General features: G+C 37.6%; 1 protein-coding gene across 1 annotated transcript in view; it reads left to right on the top strand.

Annotated features, from left to right (window-relative positions):
- Window positions 1-16,570, top strand: part of PXDNL (peroxidasin like) — a 420,144-nt gene that overhangs the window by 284,369 nt on the left and 119,205 nt on the right. The window contains exons 9-10 of the mRNA XM_021672892.2: window positions 13,533-13,702; window positions 15,656-15,922. Of these exons, the coding sequence (XP_021528567.2) occupies window positions 13,533-13,702; window positions 15,656-15,922 (437 nt within the window). The remainder of the gene's footprint in view (window positions 1-13,532; window positions 13,703-15,655; window positions 15,923-16,570) is intronic.

Genomic DNA, 16,570 nt, shown 5'->3' with positions numbered 1-16,570 from the left:
ACTCTGATTTTTTTGCTTGTCTGTATAAAATACTCTAAAACATTATAGTTTTTTTTTTTTTTTGCTTTTTCTATATAATTTGGATTTATAATTGTAGCCAGAAGCTCAGCCATGTGTTTTAAATTCTTGCAAAAAGTCTAGTAAGTGTAGGTTAAAAATAGCTTGTATAGAAGGCAATTGTGAATACTGTTAAATCTGGAATCTAGCCCAGGAGAAAGACTTCAATTGAAAGAAGTGTTCAATTTATTTCCATCTTGAGGTTGCTCAAATGTGCTTGAGAAAGAGAAATCACTGCTTGTAATGTCTTAAAACTGCTTTTTCTGCCTTCTTACAATTTAAATTTTAAAATGATGTGTTCAAGGTTACAAAGGTACTGACTAGTATGTAGAAAGAAACAAGTAAAAAGTCACATTGCCTGTCTTAACTTATGAAAGTTTCAAATACAGTGACTAAAGACGCTAAGATGTATTTGAAAGAAAAACAAAAAGATCTAAAAAGAAAGAATAGAATAAAAGAAGTATGGGTAAAATGTCTGTTAAAATGTCAATCATTTTATATCAAAAAATTAAAGATGAAAGGGAAGAGTTTATAGTAAGAAATGTTTAACATATTTAACATAAGGAACTCTTAACTTACTGATTATTTACTGTATAGTATTTTTCATAGAGAGATAATATATGTCCTGAAAGTGCATGGAGCATAAAGTGTGGTGTAGCAAGTAATTTGAAACAAACATCTGTTCAACATGAAAGAAAAATTACCCCAACTCAGAAGCTACCCGTGTGTTCCTTCAATATCTTAATCTTTTTCTGCTCCCCTGGAGAGGACCTGGATTTAGGATTTTAGGGGAGTGGATTAAAAACTGACTAGACACAATCAGAGGTAGAATTAGAGGATTAGAAGGTAGGTTTTTGAGAATAACCAGATTTAAGTGTGGTTAAGAGACATGGAGACTACAATGCAAAGGTCTAGTGTCTATCCAGTAGGAGTTACAGAAAGACAGGTAGGAAAGAATGAGCTAAGGGCAACATTTGAAAAGGTAACAATAGAATTGTCCAGAAATTTTAAAAAGTCACGAAATTTCAGAATGAGAATTATATTGATTCCAAAATAGGATTTAAAAAATAAATCTAAACTTTTTATTGTGATAACAACATTGAAAGTCAGAGATAAAATCTTTCATTCCCAAGTAATTCACAGATTACGTTCAAATGTATAGCAATTACACTTGCAGTAAATTTTACATCAGACAGAAGATAATGAAATATATTTAGAGTGTTATGGAAAAATAACCAATTTCCTTCAATTTTGTGTCCAGCTAAATTATCTAACAAGGTAAAATAAAAACATTTTTTAGGCAAAGAATAGAGCTTTACTCAGGAATATTTGCTGAAAGAACTACAAATAGATGTGTTTCAATAAGTAGGAATTTGATCCAATAAGAAAGATGTGATTTGCAAAATGCAGAGGTGAACAAAGAAAGTTTTAAACATGTTGATAAATATGAACAAACTTAGGTTATTAAATTAAGAATTGAACAACTTTAAAATAGGTGAAAAGTAGAATGTTAGACAATATTATTAGAAGAATTATAAGGAGAGAGAATGTAGTTAAATTATTTTACCTGCCACAGTTTTGAGGTGGAGAATGATACTATGAATTCTGTTAAGTCAAGAGTGCATGTTAACAATTAAGATGAAATGCTAACAAATAGAAAGATCTTTCCATACTAGGAGAAGAAAAAAGTAGATAAAGAAAACTGGATCAGTCCAACAAAAGGGAAGCAGGGATAGATTTAAAAGGCAGAGAAAAGGCTTGGGAAAGAGAAAACATAAAATAGCTCATCAGAAATAAATTTAAATACATTAGTGAAAACAATAGTCTATTGAAAGGCATAATATTGAATTTTAAAATCCAGCTATGTGCTATTTACAATAGGTATATCTGAAAAATTATGACACTGAGAGGTGGAAGGTCGATAGATATACAAATGTATCGACAAAGTTACACTGATCAAGATAAGGATGATGTAAGAATATTATAGTGTAATCGCGTATCATTAGAGCCTACTTAACAATAAAAAATGCAATTTACCTGAATTTAAAATTCATGAACCTTTATATACCTAACAAAATAGCTGCTGAAGAATAAAACAAGATTGAGAAAATTATAGGGATCGATTGACATAAATCCAATTATAGCGAGAATTTATTTTTTTTAATTTTACTTTAGGCTCTTGGGGACATGTGCAGATCTTGCAAGATTGTTACATAGATATACACATGCTATGGTAGTTTGCTGCATCCATCCCCCTGTCACCTGCATTAGATATTTCTCCTAATGTTATTTAATACTGCTTTTCCAGAAAGATTAGTAACAAAAATTAGTAGCAAATTCTAAACACAGCTTAGAACACTGACGATATGTGCTACATACAAAGCTAAACCATACTATCTTTTCAAGCAACTATAGAACACTTATCAACATTGATCACGTGAAAAAACACAAAATCTATACTCATAGCCCAGAATCAATTTCATAAAAACCCTTTTCTTTTATTATAATTTAAACACATTTTAGAAAACATTAACTTTTCCCTGCAGCCCCAACAAGACCCGTTATTTTTTGACTTTTTAATGAAAGCCATTTTGATGAGTGCTAGATGGTATCTTACTGTGGTTTAGATTTGCATTTCTCTGATGATTAGTGATGATTTGTCAAGGTAATTTTAGAGATCCTTTATACTCCTCAGTAGGAAAATGAAATGATTGCCAGGACTTAATAAGTAATTTTTAAATAACTGAATAGATTCAAAGATGAGAGATACCTTCCAGGTTGAGGAAAGAATAATCAAAAGCTCAGAACGAAAATAAATGAAGGTTAGTTTCAGGAAAGTGTGTAGAGCACATTTGTGAGAATTAAGGTTTTACCTTGAGGAGAAATAGAAAGAGATTGCATAATGTTGGCAAAGCTAGTCACTCTGGCTTTCAGTTTATAAACTTTGAGAACCATTGGAAGATGTTGAGCAAGACGACGACTCGATGAAAAGAGACTTAAAACCCAACCATACTTTTCTATTTCTTTTTCAACTTTTATTGTAGATTCTGGGGGCACAAGTGCAGGTTTGTTACAAAGGTATTGCATGAGGCTGAGGTTTGGAATACAACTGAACCGTCACCCAAGAAGTGGGCACAGTAACTGACAGGTTGTTTTTCAATCCTTCTCTCTCTCCCCACCTCTTCATTATGTATTCCCTAGTGTCTAGTGTTCCATCTTTATGTCCATGTGTACCCAATGTTTAGTTCCCACTTACAAATAAGAACACGCAGTATTTGTTTTGTTGTTCCTGCATTAGTTCACTTAGGATAATGGCCTTCAACTGCATTCAGGTTGTTGCAAAGAACACGATTCCTTCCTTTTTTATGGCCGCATAGTATTCCAAGGTGTGCATGTAGCACATTTTCTTTATTCTGTTCATTACTGACGGGAACCTCCGTTGGTTCTATGTTTTTACTATTGTGAATAGTGTCTTTTTAGTAGAAGGATTTATTTTCCTTTGGGTATCCAGTAATGGGGTTGCTGTGATGGATGACAGCTCAACTTTTACTTCTTTGAGAAATCTCCAAACTGCTCTCCACCGTGACTGAACTAATCTACATTTCAAACAGTGTGGAAGCATTAGCTTTTCTCTGCAGCCCCAACAAGACCTGTTATTTTTGATTTTTTAATGAAAGCCATTCTGATAAGTGCTAGATGGTATCTTGTGGTTTTGACTTGCACTTCTCTGATGATTAGTGCTGATGAGCATTTTCTTCATAAGTTTGTAGGCCGTCCGTATGCCTTTCTGTGAGAAGTGTCTTTTCTTGTACTTTGTCAGCTTATTTGTGTTTTGTTTGTTGATCTGTTTAAGTTCCTTTAGACTCTGGGTCTTAGGCTTTTGTCAGATGCATAGTTTGTGAATACTTTCTCCCAGACTGTAAGTGTCTGTTTACTCTGTTGATAGTTTATCTTGCCGCACAGAAGCTCTTTAGTTTAATTAGGTCTCACTTGCCAATTTTTGTTTTCGTTGCAATTGCTTTGAGGACTTAGCCATAAATTCTTTGCCAAGACTGATGTTGAAAAGGGTAATTCTTAGGTTTTCTTCTAAGATTTTTACAGTTTGAGGTCTTATATTTAAGTCTTTAATACAGTCTGAGTTGATTTTTGTATATGGTGATATATAGGTGTCTCGTTTTATTTTTCTGCATATGTATAGCCAGCTATCCCAGCCCCAATTTTTGAATAGGGAGTCCTTTTTCCATTGCTTATTTCTGTTGACTTTGTTGAATATCAGATGGCTGTAGAGGTGTAGTTTTATTTCTGGGTTCTCTATTATGTTCTGTTTGCCTATGTTTCTGGTTTTGTACCAGCATCATGTTTTCCTTAGTGTAGCCTTGTAGAATACTTTGATGTTGGATAATGTGATGTTTCCAGCTTTGTTCTTTTTGCTTAGGATTGCTTTGGCTACTCAGGCTCTTTTTCTGTTTCATATGAATTTTAGTGTAGTTTTTTTCTAAATCTGTGAAAAATGACATTGGTGGTTTGCTAGGAATAGCATCTAATTTGTAAATGCCTTGGGCAGTATGGCTATTTGAACAATACTGATTCTTCCAACTTATGAGCATGAAACGCTTTTTTATTTATTGGTGTCATCTGTGGTTTCTTTCAGCAATGTTTTACAGTTCTCCTTATGCAATATTTCACTTACCTGGTGAGATATATTCCTAGGTCTTTTTTCTTTTTGTGGCTATTGTAAGCGAGATTACATATTTGATGTGGCTTTCAGCTTGAACATTATTGGTGTACATAAATGATACAATTTTTTGTACATTGATTTTGTATCCTGAAAATTTACTGAAGTTCTTCATCAATTCTAGGAGGTTTTGGTGAAGTGTTTGGGGTTTTCATGGTATAGAATATCATCAGCAAATAGAGATAGTTTGACTTTTTCTTCTCCTATTTGGATGTGATTTGTTTCTTTCTCTTACCTGATTGCTCTGGCTAGGACTTCCAGTATTAGGTTGAATGGGAGTGGTGAAAGCGGACATCCTTGTCTTGTTCTGGTTGTCAAGGGGAATGCTTCCAGCTTTTGCCCATTCAGTATGGTACCAGCTGTGGGTTTGTAATTGATAGCTCTTATTGTTTTGAGGTATGTTCCTTTGATGCCTAGTTTGTTGAGGATTTTTTTTAAATCATGAAGGAATGTTGAACTTTATCGAAAGCTTTCTCCACATCTACTGAGATGATCATATAATTTTTAAAAATTCTGTTTATGTGGTGAATGAGGTGCATTGATTTACAGATGTTGGACCAATATTGTATCTCAGGAATAAAGCCTACTTGGTCATGGTAAATTAACCTTTTGATGTACTGCTGGGTTCAGTTTGCTAGCATTTTGTTGAGGATTTTTGGATTTATGTTTATCAGGGATACTGGCACATGGTTTCCTTTTTTTGTCGTGTCTCTGCTAGATTTTAGTATCAGGATGATGTTCACTTCATAGAATGAGCTCAGGAGAAGTCCTTCTTCCTTGATTTTTTTGAATAGTTTCAGTAGAATTGGCACAAGCTCTTCTTTGTGCGTCAGGAAAAATTTGGCTGTGAATCCGTGTAGTCCAAGCCTTTTTTGATTGGAAGGATTTTTATTACCTATGCAATTTCAGAACTCATTATTATTTATACTTCAAGTTCTGGAATATATGTGCAGAACGTGCAGGTTTGTTACACAGGTGTACACGCACTATGGTGGCTTGCTGCACCCATCAACCCATTGTCTACCTTAGGTATTTCTCCTAATGCTATTCCTCCTCTAGTCCCCCGCCCCCCACAGGCCCTGGTGTGTGATGTTTCCTTCCCTGTGTCAATGTGTCAGAACTCATTATTTATCTGTTCAGGGTTTTAGTTTCTTCCCGGTTTAATTTGGGAGGTTGTATGCTTATGGGAATTATCCATTTCCTCTAGACATTTTTACCTTGTGTGCATAGACGTATACATATTTCTGTGGGAACTGTTGTAGCATCATCTTTGTCATTTCTTATTGTGCTTATTGGGATCATCTCTTTTTTTCTTTGTTAATCTAGCTAATGTTCTATCAATCTTATCTTTTCAAATAACCAACTTTTGGTTTCGTTGATTTTTTGTATAGATTTTGTGTCTCAGTTTCATGTAGTTCTGCTCTGATTTTAGTTATTTCATTTTTAGAAATTGATTTGAAACAAAATAGAGATGGCATCTCACTGTGTCACCAAGGCTAGATTACACTGGTGCAATCATGGCTTACTGCAGCCTTGACCGCCCAGGCTCAAGCGATCATTCCACTCAGCCTCCAGAGTAGCTGAGACTACAGGTGCATGCCAGCACACCCAGTAATATTTTCACTTTTTGTAGATATAAGGTCTTGCTAAGTTGCCTAGACTGATCTCAGATTCCTGGACTCAAAAAGTCCTCTTGCCTCAGTCTCCCAAAGTGCTGGGGTTACAGGCCTGAGCTACTGTGCTCAGTCAGTTATATTTTTTTCTTTTGCTTCTCTTTGGGGTTAGTTTGTTCTAGTGTTTTTTTAGTTTCTCTAGGCTGTTAATCTGAGATCTTTCCTAACTTATTCATACAGGCATTTAGCTTTATAAACTCTCCTCTTAACGTTGCTTTTGCTGCATCAGAGATTTTGGTATGTTGCACCCCTATTTTCATGAATTTCAAATAATTTTTTGATTTTTGTTTTAATTTTGTAGTTTATCTAAAAGTCATTCAGGGGTAAGTTGTTTAATTTTCATTTTTTGAGAGATATTCTTGGTATTCATTATTATTTTTATTACACTGTGGTCCGAGAGTACCGTTGGCATGATTTTGATGTTTTTGCATTTATTGAGACTTACTTTATGGCTAAGTATGTGGTCATCTTCCATGTACAGATGAGAAGAATGTATATTTTGTTATTATTGGATAAAGTGTTCTATAGCTATCTATCAAGTCCAGTTGAGCAAGTGTCGAATTTAAGTTCAGAATTTCTTTGTCTTCTTGATGAACTCATTATCATTATGTAATGCCCTTATTTGTCCTTTTATTTTTTATAATTTATGATTTAAAGTCTGGTTTATCTTATATAAGAATAGCAACCTTCTTCCCTTTTTTGTTTTCCAATTGCATAAGAAATCTTTCTCCATCCTTTCACTTTGAGCCTTTGAGTGTCATTACATGTGAGATGAGTCTGTTGAAGACAGCAAAAGATTGGGTCTTTTAAAAAATCCAGTGTGCAGCTCTGTGCCTTTTAAATGGGCCATTTAGACTATTTAAAGTCAAGATTAATATTGATATGTGATGTTTTGATCTTGTTGTTTAGCTGGTTGTCTGGTAGGCTTGATTGTGTAGTTGCTTTATTGGGTTTATCTATGGGATATATACTTAAATATATCTTGGTGGTCGTAGGCATCATTCTTTTGTTTCCATGTTTAGAACTCCCTTAAGTTTCTCTTATAAGGCTGTTCTAGTGGTAACCAATTCCCTTAGCATTTGCTTGTCTGGGAAGAATTGTGTTTATCCTTCACTTAGAAAGTTTAGTCTGGCTGGATATGAAATTCTTGGATGAAATTTCTTTTCTTTAAGCATGTCGACAATAGGTCCCCAATTTCTTCTGGCTTACAAGGTTTCTGCTGAGATTCCTTTAAGGTTTTGTTTTTGTTTTTGTTTTTTTCCATGTTGACTTCACAAAATCTGATGACTGTGTGTCTTGGGGCATCTAGTATTAATATCTCACAGGGATTCTCTGAGTTTCTTGAATTTGCATGCTGATGTCTCTAGCAATATTGGGGAAATTTTTGTGGTCTATATTCTCAAATATGTTTTCCCAGTTGTTTGCTTTTCTTCATTTTCTCCCAGGATTGCCAATGAATTGTAGGTTTGGTCTCCTTATATAATCTCATATTTTTCAGAGATTTTATTACTTCTTTTTGATTCTTTTTTCTTTCTTTTTATCTAACTGGGTTGCTTTGAAGAACCAGTTTTTGAGCTCTGAGATTCTTTCTTCAGCTTGATCTGTTCTGTTGTTAATGTTTCCAACTGTATCATAAAATTCCTGTAGTGAATTTTCCATTTCCAGAAGTTCAATTTTGTTCTTTCTTAAAATGTCTACATTATCTTTCAACTCTTGGGTCATTTTATTGGCTTCCTTGGATTAGGTTTCAACTTTCTCTTTATCTTGTTGAGCTTCCTTGCCATCCAGATTCTGAATTCGAAGTCTGTCATTTTAGCCATTTCAATCTGGTTAGGATCCATTGCTGGGGAGCTACTGAAGTCATTTGGAAGTAATAAGACGCTCTGACTTCTTTAATTACCAGAGTTGTTGCACTGATTCTTACTCATTCCAGAGGGCTGGTGTCTCTTTGAAGTTGCTGTCATTTGTATGGGGTTTTTGTTTTTATGTTCCTTATTTCCCTTGAGGGTTTGACTGTGGTGTATGTTTAATATAGTTGAATGACTTTGTTTCTGTATGCTTTCTGAATATCAGGCATCTCTGCGGGAACGTAATTTGTGGCTAGATTCTTGCATTGTGTTTCATGGGTGATGTGTGCTGAAATGATTTTGGTTGGTGGTGTAATTTGGGCTGCAATTCAGTAGATGGTGCTTAAGAGCAAGGGCTCACAGACTCTTCCTCAGCTGTTCTTTTGTTTTTGTTTTTGTTTTTTTGTATTTCAGCTTGTTCTTCTTTGCTACAGTGCTCTGGGGTGGGGGAGACAGGGAGTGAGAGATATACCTTCTTGCCAAGTCTATTTCTGGGCCTTGGGGGACCTCCCCCTCTAATCACTGTTGACACACCTACATTTTCTTAGGCCCAAGGGGGCCCTGACAGGCTGTGCTACCCCCACTATTAAGGGGAGCCCAAGCCAAAGGTTAAGTTATCAGGAGACTTGCAGCTCCCTAGGGGCCCACTGGTCCTTTGTGCTTTGTGATATGTCTATGGGTGGTATATTGCCACCATAGACATGTCACAAAGAAGGTCACGGGCAGAGGACCCCTGGGCATGGTAGAGTTGTTTTGGGTTTGCAGCTGGTGTAGTGCCCACGGCTTGGGTACTTTTGCCCAGCAGATCATTATGGGGACTGCCCAGCTTGTGCTCCCTTGACTAGGTCTCCTTCTGGTGGCTGCCCTGTAGCTGACCTGATCAGCTTATTTAGTCTCATGCCTTCTGCACCCAGATTGCTGGGCTGTCAGGTGTTTCAGGCCATGGAGCTCCTTAAGGCAGAGGCTGTGGCTAACAGAAAGGCCACACCATTCCTAGACCAGCCCTGTGCAGGGAGGCACACCCAACTCCTTTGCCAGAACACAAATCTACATCTCATTCTTCTCAGTGTTCTGAGATTGGGGGTCCTCCCCTGTTAAAACCCTGGTCACAGATCTCAGCTTGATATTCGTCAGCTGTGTGCCTTCACCCTGGGGGGCTGGGATTGGTTCCATGGTTTTGTCCTTTAGCCCCTTGGTGTCAAGCACTGGTGGTACTGGGGCAGCTGTAGTGCTTTCAGGCTGCTGGCAAAGCACTCAGGGTGGGCAGTGGAAGCTGTGTTGTGTGCATGCTCTTATGGAAGCAGCCAGGTGGGGGCCTTGAGAGGGTCCAGAGACAAAGGAGCATGCAGATCAGATTGGCCCCAGTCTTGTGGATAAGACAGCCCTTCTGCATCCCAGCCCAGCAGAACAAGGCGGAGACCCTGGGGGCATGGGCTCTATGGTCACATTTTGCTGGAGTTGCCACATGTGTAAAACCTGGGTTCCATGCAGGCTCAAGCTCTGCCTCTGCCTTTTCTCTGGCAGATTCCCCTGACAATTAAAATGTCTATATGGGACTGGGTGCAGTGGCTCACGCCTGTAATCCCAGCACTTTGGGAGGCCAAAGTGGGCGGATCATGAGGTCAGGAGATTGAGACCGTCCTGGCCAACATAGTGAAATCCCGTCTCTACTAAAATACAAAAAATTAGCCAGATGTGGTGGCGCACGCCTGTAGTCCCAGCTACTCACAACTACTCAGGAGGCTGAGGCATGGGAATGGCTTGAACCTGGGCAGCAAAGGTTGCAGTGAGCCGAGATCACGCCACTGCACTCCAGCTTGGTGACAGAGCAGGACTCTGTCTCAAAAAAAAAAAAAAATCTGGCTGGGTGTGGTGGCTCACACCTGTAATTCCAGCACTTTGGGAGGCCGAGGCAGGTGGATCACGAGGTCAAAAGATCAAGACCATCCTGGCCAACATGGTGAAACCCTGTCTCTACTAAAAAATATAAAAATTAGCTGGGCGTGGTGGTGTGCGCCTGTAGTCCCAGCTACTCTGGAGGCTGAGGCAGGAGCATTGCTTGAACCCAGGAGGCGGAGATTGCAGTGAGCCAAGATTGCACCATTCCACCCCAGCCTGGCGAAAGAGCAAGATTCTGTCTAAAAAAAAAAAAAATCTATGGGTGTCATGGGATCTCTTGCAGCTAGGATCCGAGGTCCATGACGGGGGTGTGGTGCCCTGCAGTTCCTTCACTCACCTCTCCGTTAGGACCTCATCAGGACTAGGAACGGGTCTTGGCACTTGGCGACTCTGTGCAGGCTTCCCAGCTTCCGCCCTATTCAGCCTCAGTGGCTGTGTTTCCCTCTGTCAACTCTCAGTGTTTCCCCTCAAGAGATCTGTTTAAAGTGTGATGGATTTTTCAATATTTTGGCTTCTCTTGGTGGGAGAAGGGCTTCCTGGCTTCATCTAGTTGGCTGTCTTCCAGACTTTTCTTAGTGTTGAGGTTTAGCTATGGAAATTTAGGCCATTCTAAATAAATTCAAATTCTAGTAAACATGGTAAGTATGATTGATAGTTCCAGTACATTATAAGCAAACCTTACAACTATACTATAATTTATGGTTGATGGTGGTTTTGTATGTGGAGGAATTGTTTTTGTTTTGTTTTTGAGACAGAATCTCACTCTGTTGCCCAGGCTGGAGCTCAGTGGCACAATCATAGTTTACTGCAGACTTGAACTTCTGAGCTCAAGCAATCCTCCTGCCTCAGCCTCCCAGTAGCTGGGACTACAGGCCTATGCCACCACATCTGGCTAATTTTTAGAATTTTTTTGTAGAGACAGGGTCTCACTATGTTGCCTAGGCTGGTCTCAAGCTTCTGACCTCAAGCAACCCTCCCACCTCAGCCTCCCATAGTGCTAGCATCACAGGTATGAGCCACCGTGTGTGACCATGGAAGATGGTTTTAATTTGTGTGGTGATAACTTGTTTGTGTATATTTCTGGTATCTAGCTACAGCACCTAGTTTTTAGAAAGCACTTAACAAATGAATGTTGCAATTAATCACCTCTATAGAAGTTATTCATATATCTTCATTAAATCAAATATGTTTATTTGCATATTTTCAAGGAACAATAGAATATATTCACATATATTCTACCTCTGCAGACCTTTGTGTTTTTATGTATTATTGCTATTTGGTTTGCATCAAACTGACAATTGAATGGGATGTATTGAAACACGAAGACTTTGATTTTTTGGGAAGGAACATCATGATTCATGAGCAAACAAGTTTTATGAGCAAAAGAAGAGATTATGAACAAAGAGGGAAATCACCAGGAAAAGGAATGATGCGTTTTGAATTTATGAGTGTGATGTACTACTGCCTGTTTTATGTCATTTTTAACATAATGAATCTCGGTGAATTCGATTGCATTGTGCAGCCAGATGATAGATAGCACATACACATCTGATAGCCTTTGAGATTTTGGGCTGCAAAGTTTTGGAACAAGATTTCAGGAACTTAAATCATCTTCTGAAAAATATGATTTTATTATTTGGCATATTCTTTAGCAAATAGTTTTACTTGGGTTCAATGTTAGATAAGTTTAGAATTACACTTAAAATAATTAAATTGCTTAATGCTAAGTGAGCCTCTTGAATTGGGTACTTTAAGAAAAGCATTATTTCTCGAACTCCTGACCTCAGGTGATCTGCCCATCTCGGCCTCCCAAAATGCTGGGATTAAAGGCATGAGCCACTGCCCCCAGCCTTGAAAAAAACATTCTTTCTGATGTTCATTCCATGCTACTTACCCTGAGAAATTTCATAGGTTATATGGATAGGAGTATCCAGTTTCTCCTTTGCTGGCCTGTGTCTTGCATTGCTGGCTATTTAAAAACATGCCTTTTTTTTTTCCCTGAAACTAATCTCCTCAAAAATGACAACTTGAATTTCTTATTTGGCTAAAAGGTATTCTTTCTTCACATTGGGCTTTTCTTACCCAATGGCTGAAGAAGAACAGATCGCCTCCAGCTGTCCTGTCTTCACTCTGCGATTCCATTCTAAAACATAAAAGTAAAATATGGCCATTGTCTGTTTCTTTCTTATTTTTCATGACAAAAATAGTTGAATAATGATGATTTCTTCATCTCTTTAACAAGCTTTACTGTTTTTACCTATATGGGAATAGACTTATTCTTTAGTGTGGGTACGTATTGAAATTAGTGGGAAAATGTTTACCTGGCTTTATAAAACAAATACACGAATTAAAGGGAGAACTATGGGATTCTCCTAATGGACTTTTTTTTTTCTCTGTGAACGATGTTTTTGTGGGTGACACCTAGTCAGTGTTTAATAAATATGTATTGAGTGATGGATGATGGAAGAGAGATTTCCTTTATCTATGCTTAACACGTTCATTAGTTCTAAGCATACACATGTCAAAATCGATATACCTTCTCATACACAATCATTAAATATTTTTAAAGGAAAAAAAATCTTGGCCAGAAATAAGACTGTAAAAATTTCTAACATATGTTTCTGTGTCAGTCGCTTTGCATTTATTGCTAAAAATATGCAGGCACTCCCTTTATTGTGATTATTGATGTAATACGATGTTGTACATCTGAACCTTGCACTCAGTGGATTATCCATTTAATTGATAAATGGCACTTTTCAAGTACATCCAAATGGTGCAAGTCAGAGAAGAGGGCCTAATATTCAATAACTGGGTGGGTAGGTGTGTTATTTATTGCTCAGTCATATGATTATACTTGGCTTTGAGCCATGGTGGTTTGAATAGGAATATTTCTTTTACACTTTAAGAAAATATGAAAGAATACTGAATGACTCATGGAAGGAGGTAAAAGGATTACATATTACCATCTGTTGATTCTTTTTTACAAAAATGGGCATTCAGATGTATAAAAATGTGCTGAAGTGTCTGTCATATGGGAGTGCTTGCTTCAGTGTCTAAATTCATGCCACTCGGGAAGGCGGAACATTTCAACCCCATTTCCCTCTATCAAATGTTGACTTACAGTGTTTGTTCAGGATATAATCTTGAAATAGGAATAAGAGAACTAGAATTTAAAGTAAAATCATTAAAATCATTCAGATAAAATAAATTGAACAAATTGGGTAGACATGAAACATAGTTATATAGTACTATATTCTCAGTCTTAAGAGTTTTAAATATCAATGTGATTAAATAATATACATGTATAATATATATTTCCAGCCATTCATTGGATTTGGAAGATGATACTCGACTTAATATGTTTGATGATGGCACACTCATGATCCGAAACACCAGAGAGTCAGACCAAGGTGTCTATCAGTGCATGGCCAGAAATTCCGCTGGGGAAGCCAAGACACAGAGTGCCACGCTCAGATACTCCAGTCTTCCTGGTAAAATTATTTTCTAGTTCTATCAGTTATTTTCACTAGAAAATTACCGAATACTGCTTCTTTAGAGTATGTAACGCTTTGAAGTGAAACTATTCCCATTGGCCGTAATTTTTCTAATTCTGTTTTAAAGAAACTTGAATATTTTCTCTTGAAGTTTATTTTAATTCCCTGCCTTAGTTCCTTCCAAAGCCTCCTTCCCTTCTGCCTCTAGGTCAAGTCTGACCCTGTACTTCTAGGAGTAGGAGCATTTTTACTTTGAGAACCTGACTTCCTCTTGATCCTTCCCTAATGCCCTCAATCCTCTTTTAAAATCTCTTCTGCCTGTCTAAAATGTGGTGTTCCTTATAGCGCTGTCCTTCCTCCCTTTCTTTCTGTAATCCCCTACACCCTAATCACAGTTTATTACTCTTCCATCTGATCTCTTCCCAAACCTTCAGCTTTCATACTTCATGTAAAATGTATAGTCTTTATTGCTGAGATCCTTCCTGAGACTTCAGTGGATGTTTCCAGGACCTTCTTACCTTTATAGGTAAATTTTTACATCTCTAGAGCACATTTGCCCACACGAACCCACAGCATCCTGTGTTTGCTATCTCTACTGATATCATTACTACCTGCAGTAACCTCCGATTCACTTCTAGTGCTGCTCCTTTGACAATTCTCTAAAAATTTAGTTCCAAGATGCATCAGATTATCTCCCTTTCCAGTTCTACTGCCATCGACTTAATTCGGAACATTTATTTCAATTATTGTAATAGCTTTCCTTACACCCTCCCTTACTTCCTGTCAGAGTGTTCTCCTACCACATTTACACCTAACTCTGAGACAATTCTTTCCGAGGTGTGTTGTGGTTTTTACAGATGATGTGTTCTGTCCTCTGTTCAGGCAACTAGTACGAGCACACAAGGAGTGTGTTTTGTTCATCTCTGTATCTTTCCAACATCCAGCATGTTACTAATATACTGAAGACATTCAATATTGTTAGGAATTAAATTAAACGTTTATTGTTGAATTGGATTGAATTCATTTCTTTCTACTCTCCAGAGTATGTTCATCTCAGGAATGGAGGAGCCCCCCTCGCCCCCGCCCCAAACTTAGACTCAATCATTAGTCATTTTTAGCACCTTAGCAAGTATTTAATTTTTGCTTGAGACTCCCAGAAAAGAGAAGCTCTTATGAATTAATGAGAGTGGAACACCTTATATGAAAGTCTAAATTTTCTATTTACAAGGATACTTGATGAATCAACTTCTAATATGTTTAGCTGAAAGTAACTGAACACTTGACTAGATATGGCTTAAATGCATAGCATCTATGTGTGTGTTTGTATGTGCACATGTTTATTTTAATTGCATGCCTCAAGTAGGACAGGGGTAATCTGTCACAGAGCTGCCACATTACTCCAATGGGAAAATAATATTCCTCTTTCTGCTTTTCGATCTCCTTTGCACATAGGTTCCTTTATTTCTTATAATTTTCATGTCTTAATCACAAAGTGGCTCCTGTAACCCAAATGCATGCCTGCCTAAATTCCAGGTAGCAAACAGAAGGAAGAGAGGACTAGTTAGACTTTGCACTTTTATTTATTCCTAGTGACGTGTGCCTACGTCTCACTGACCAAACTATGTTTAAAAAAAAACTAAGTATTCTTAAGAGGGAACATTCAAACATGTAGCCCCTAAAATAAGGAATATGTGTTTGGTAGGTGCTTTGCAGTGTCTATAATACATTATGATATTAAAGCAAGCGATCTTTTAAAACAAGTATGTAATTACAGCGAATCCACATTTAGTTATTTTAGATTTAATTCTTTGGGAATTAAATGTATATATGCAATATTTTAGTATAAAGACAATTTGAAGATGACAATAATCTTAAAACCACAATGCAGAACAAATAAATCTTCCTAACTGCGATTGGCTGGATTTTGTCTTGTTTCCTGCTTACCATCAGCCAAACCAACTTTTGTAATCCAGCCCCAGGACACAGAGGTTCTAATTGGCACCAGCTCAACTTTGGAATGTATGGCCACAGGCCACCCACGCCCCCATATCACTTGGACCAGGGACAACGGATTGGAGCTGGATGGATCCAGGCACGTGGCAACGGCCAGTGGACTTTACTTACAGAGCGTCACACTACAGGATCATGGCCAATTTACCTGTCACGCCAGCAATAGCCACGGCTCTGTTCAAGCTGCAGCAAACATAATTGTACAAGGTATGGGAGCAGAAGGTCATGAGTGAAATGTTCCTCCTGTCACACTCAGAAAATTATTTTTCAGCTTAAATAATGTCATGTACATCAGTTGAGAGATATTTTTTTTTTGCCAATTAGTTTTTGACACAATAAGATTTTCAAAGCTAATCTGTTTCAAGTTAAAAGTTGTTTTTCTTCTTTCCTATTTCAATCTTTATCCAAAGGTCAGAATCAACCATTAGCAACAAAAGAGATGAAGTCATTATTCTGGAAGGAAACTGTCAAAAGATATTTGTGCTTCAGAATATTTTACAGATACAGGAAAGACAGTACGGATGTGAAAGTGAATAGGCTGTGCCCTGTGTTCAGAGTCACTTACCAAACTGTCTAGTCAACAGAGCTTGAGGACATGCTGAAGGCTCCTACAAGGCCGGGCTGTGTAACAGCGGCAATAATAAAACCATTCTGAATCCAGAAATTAATTTATGTGCATGGGCATGCAATCGTGTTGTAAAGAAGACACATTCTTCTTTGTATTTTAGTTTTCAGCCTGGGGCAGCCCCTTCCTTTCTGGTGTGTGTGGGGTGTGTGTGTGCATATGTGCATGCATGCGTGTATGTGTGTATGTGTGTGCGCATGTGTGTGTGCATGCGTGTGTGTATGCGTGTA

Source organism: Aotus nancymaae, unplaced genomic scaffold (assembly GCF_030222135.1).
Source record: "Aotus nancymaae isolate 86718 unplaced genomic scaffold, 86718_ANA_hifiasm-v0.15.2.pri h1tg000036l, whole genome shotgun sequence".
Classification (NCBI taxonomy): Eukaryota; Metazoa; Chordata; class Mammalia; order Primates; family Aotidae; genus Aotus; species Aotus nancymaae.
The sequence above is the reverse complement of the archived record's forward strand: the minus strand, read 5'-3'. Positions and strand labels throughout refer to the sequence as shown.